This window comes from Belonocnema kinseyi, chromosome 2, assembly GCF_010883055.1.
Source record: "Belonocnema kinseyi isolate 2016_QV_RU_SX_M_011 chromosome 2, B_treatae_v1, whole genome shotgun sequence".
Classification (NCBI taxonomy): Eukaryota; Metazoa; Arthropoda; class Insecta; order Hymenoptera; family Cynipidae; genus Belonocnema; species Belonocnema kinseyi.
Window position 1 is genome coordinate 123,842,605 of NC_046658.1, and position 4,106 is coordinate 123,846,710.

General features: G+C 28.4%; 1 protein-coding gene across 1 annotated transcript in view; it reads left to right on the forward strand.

Moving 5' to 3' along the window:
* Nucleotides 1–4,106, forward strand: part of LOC117167801 (gamma-tubulin complex component 3) — a 41,488-nt gene that overhangs the window by 9,126 nt on the left and 28,256 nt on the right. Inside the window, exon 5 of the mRNA XM_033352996.1 lies at nt 2,475–2,977. Coding sequence (XP_033208887.1) covers nt 2,475–2,977 — 503 coding nt within the window. The remainder of the gene's footprint in view (nt 1–2,474; nt 2,978–4,106) is intronic.

Below are 4,106 nucleotides of genomic sequence, written 5' to 3' on the forward strand. Positions count from 1 at the left end.
ATATGCATTTAACAAAAAAGTTGCAAGAGAACTTTTATGCTTAGAATTGTCCATATTTACTAAAAAAAATTTGTCCCATAAAGAAAAACCATTTTTTCCTATGTGTTTAAACAATTGCATTTTAAACAAAACCTATCCACTTCTCGTAAAATTAACCGGTACCATTGGATTCAGCGGGTCAAAATACAGAAGATTAACTAGTTTTTACCTTTTGCCTCTTGAATGCATACGGGAACATACCCAGCTCCCGGACTAATTCATCACCAGAATTTTCTTTCACAATAAAAATATTTAAAAAATCTTTTATTACTCAAAAATCACCATCTTCAAAGTTTCTGCTAACTCGAGATATCGTTTTAAAAATCTGAAAAAAATCATGTCTCATTTTCATATGTAAAAAAAGATTTTAGCTAGCCATAATCCAAATTCAAAATTTTGGTTTTTTCGCCCTACCCGGAAAACCTGGAATTATCAGGGAATTTCCATACGCCTGGAAAAAATCTAGAAATATCAGGGATTTTTTGTTTAAGTCAGGCAATTTTTCGAAGGCCTGCTTAATTTTAAAAAATTGCAATCTAAATTTAAATAAGAATGGTTCTTCATTTGTAAAAGTAGCTTTATATCCCTGGATTTGACCACTTTTTTAAAAATGCTTTTGTTTTTGGAGTTTGCGATTAATTTTTTTAAATGAAAATTCAACTATTCTGTTTTTTTCTGTAAATTGATCGTTTTCGGTTGAAAATTCAAGTCTCTGGTTCAAAATTAATGTATTTTGTTGAACATTCTTTCTCTAATGGTATAAAATTAATCTTCTTTTATAAGCAAAGATCTTTTTGCTCTTTTTGATTGTTATATCAACGACTACTCTTACATTAAAAATTAATTTTTTGATCAAAGATTCATCATTAGAATTAAAATTTTATTTTTCTGGTTGAAAATTCGTTTTTTCTTCGGCTGGAAATTAATTTTTATTACTGAAAATTTAATTATTCCAGTTGAAACTATAACTATTATTTTGAAAACTTCTTTGAGTTTTTTTTGGTTGAAAATTTTTTTAAACTGAAAATGTAACTTGCAATTTAATATCCCAGAATTTTAGTTGAAAATTTATTTCTATGGTTGCATATCAAGTTTTTAACTAAAAATTTAACTATTTAATTTTTGGTTGAAAAATTATTTATTTTAGTTGATATTGCGTGTATTTTTTAATATAAATTAATCTTCTTGGTTGAAAATGTAATAACTCTAGATAAAGATTAATCGTTTCAGTTCTAATCTCATCTTTTTTATTTAAAATTGAACGATTCCAGTTGAAGATTAATCATTTCAGTTGAAAATTTATCGCTTTATCTGAAAATGTAACTATTTTTTTATATTTTTAATCTAAAAACTTAAAATTTAACTGTTACAATGAAATATTTTATCTAAAAATTCATGTTTTTGTTTTAAAATTCATATGTATTTTATTTAAAATTCACCTCATTGGTAGAAAATAATCTTCTAGGTTGGAAATTCATCTTTTTGATTTAATATTCAACTATTTAAAAATTCATCAGCTTTGGTAACAATTGATATTTTTAGTTGAAATTCAACTATTTGATTGAAAATTTGTCTTTTTTAGTTAAAAATTCAACTGTTTTGTTGAACATTCATATATTTTGTTGAAAAATCGTTTTTTTGTTGTTGAAAATTAATCTTACTGTTCGAGAATTGATTTATTTTATTGATAATTTAAGTATTCCAATTTCATATTCATCATTTCAGCTGAAAATTTTTTTTTCCAAGTTAAACTAAACGTAGCTGTGTGCAAATTTTTATTGCACAAAAAATAATGAAAAATTCCATTTTGTGGTCAAACTATGAAGGCTACGAAAAAAGATGAATTAACAAAAATTGTTATCCCAAAAAAGATTTATAATTTCTTTAAAAATCATTTCTTGATAGGACGCGTACTTTTTGTTTTATTCGTGAAAAATAAGATTGAAAATAAAAATTAAAAAATTGTGGAAAATTGACGAAAGTTACGAAAAAAAAATAGATTTAACAAAACCTGTTTAAAAATATCTGTCGAAAATCGAGCGCGTAGCGCGAGTGTCACGATAAGAATGTGTACCTCAAAGCCTATAGAGCTATGAGTAACTTAATTTTTGACTATACTTAATTAAGTAGAAAATTTAGAATATGAAGACGCATATAAATACTGACGTCTAAAAGAGATCTTTTTGATAAAGTTTTATTCAAGTATTCCAAATCCAAAGAATAAATATCCGAGCGCGAAGTGCGAGATTCAAATTTTGATTGAACCACTTTGTGAGGAAATCATTCCTTGGTTGAAAATTCATATTTTTAGTTAAAAATTCATCTCTTTGGTCAAAAGTTGAACTATTTTGTGGAAAACTGATTTTTAAAAATTAAAAATTCAACTGCGTGGGTTACCCTAAGTTGGCAAATAATTCAATATCACTTATTTTTAGAGGACACATATCGTTAGGACTAGAAGGCGTGACCCTTGCCCATCTTCACCTCTGGGCTTACGATCCCTTGCAAACCCTAAAACGACTCGCGAGTATCGTTAACGTCTGTCAGAGTCAAAAGGGAGGTGCTTTGACTTCCGCTGTTTACGAATTTAACCATCACGGCGACACTGGGGTGAGAAAACTCGTGAAGAGGATTTTGGAAAATGTTTGCCATCCTCTCTATAGTATGCTGATGCGGTGGATTACAGACGGAGAACTGGACGATCCTTATCAGGAATTTTTTATTGAAGCTCGCGCCGATGTTGCTGGTGACAGAATGTGGCATGAAAAGTATCAAGTCAGGAACGAGATGGTTCCTTCCTTTATCAGCAAATCACAGGCTAAGAAGATCCTGGGGACAGGAAAGAGTATCAACTTTTTGAGGGAAGTTTGCAAGGACTTTGCTCCACTTCAGGGAAGGTATATGGAAGTTTTCAATGAGGATCACGAAAAATATAATGGTGTGTTTTATTCTAAACTTTATCAAAATATAAAAATATTGAAAATATTATAAGATCTCACAAAATAACCCCCCCCCCCCCCCCCCCCCCCCCCCCCCCCTCCCCATATTACTGTACGTAAATTTTAGATTATGGAAGAAGATTCAAATACTATCATTTCAATCTTATAATATTTTTAACATAGAATCATTTTTAAATTGAATAAAACAGTATTTCAGATACAAATAAAAAATTCTTGTATTTATCAATTTATTTTAAACAAAAAAAATGTCTTTTCTACAGTTGAAGATGGTTTTCTAACAAAATACTTGAATTTTTAAGAAAGTAATTAAATTTTTAACATAATAGGAAGCCTCAAAACTCCTGTTGTACCGTATTTTTAATATTTGGTGGTACCCTACATGCAGCCCACAATGTCACTTTTCTTTCAATAAATTGACTCATGGGTTAACCTATTTCTGAATTGTCTTGAATTCTTTTGAAATATTTTAGCGCATTTTTAAAGATCTCGAGAAATTTTAATAGATTTTATTAGTTTGAAGGAATTTTGAATATTTTAGGGTATTTTGAAAGTTCTAAGGGATTTTAAATCTCTCAATGTAATTTTAATACATTTCCCAGGATTTCAGGAAATTTCATCATAGAATTTCACGGATTTTATCATATTTTAATGGATTTCAAAGAATTTATTTACGACATGTGGTGGTATTTCGTAGGTTTCCGAAAATTTGAAGAGATTTGATATACACTCTGTATTCTTATTAATTTATCCTGAGTTGCTTTAAATTTTTTCGAATTTGTGTAAATCGATTTTTGGATTTTTTTGAATTTTTAACGTTTTTTTTTTTAACATTGATCTTGTGGATCAATTGATAAAATGGACAAAGTATTTGAAACATTTAAACGAATTTTTTTAATTCCTTGGCATTTTCAAGAGCTTTAAAAAATGTTATGGGATTTCAAAAGATTTTAATGGATTTAAAATACGAGGGTAGTTCAATAAGTCCTTAGAATGAAGTATAAAAACAATTTTTTTTTATTTTTCAACATGATCTCCTTGGAGCTCTATACACTTGGTCAATCGCTTTTCAAGTTTTTTTAATCCTTCAGAAAAGTGCGTTTTCGGAAG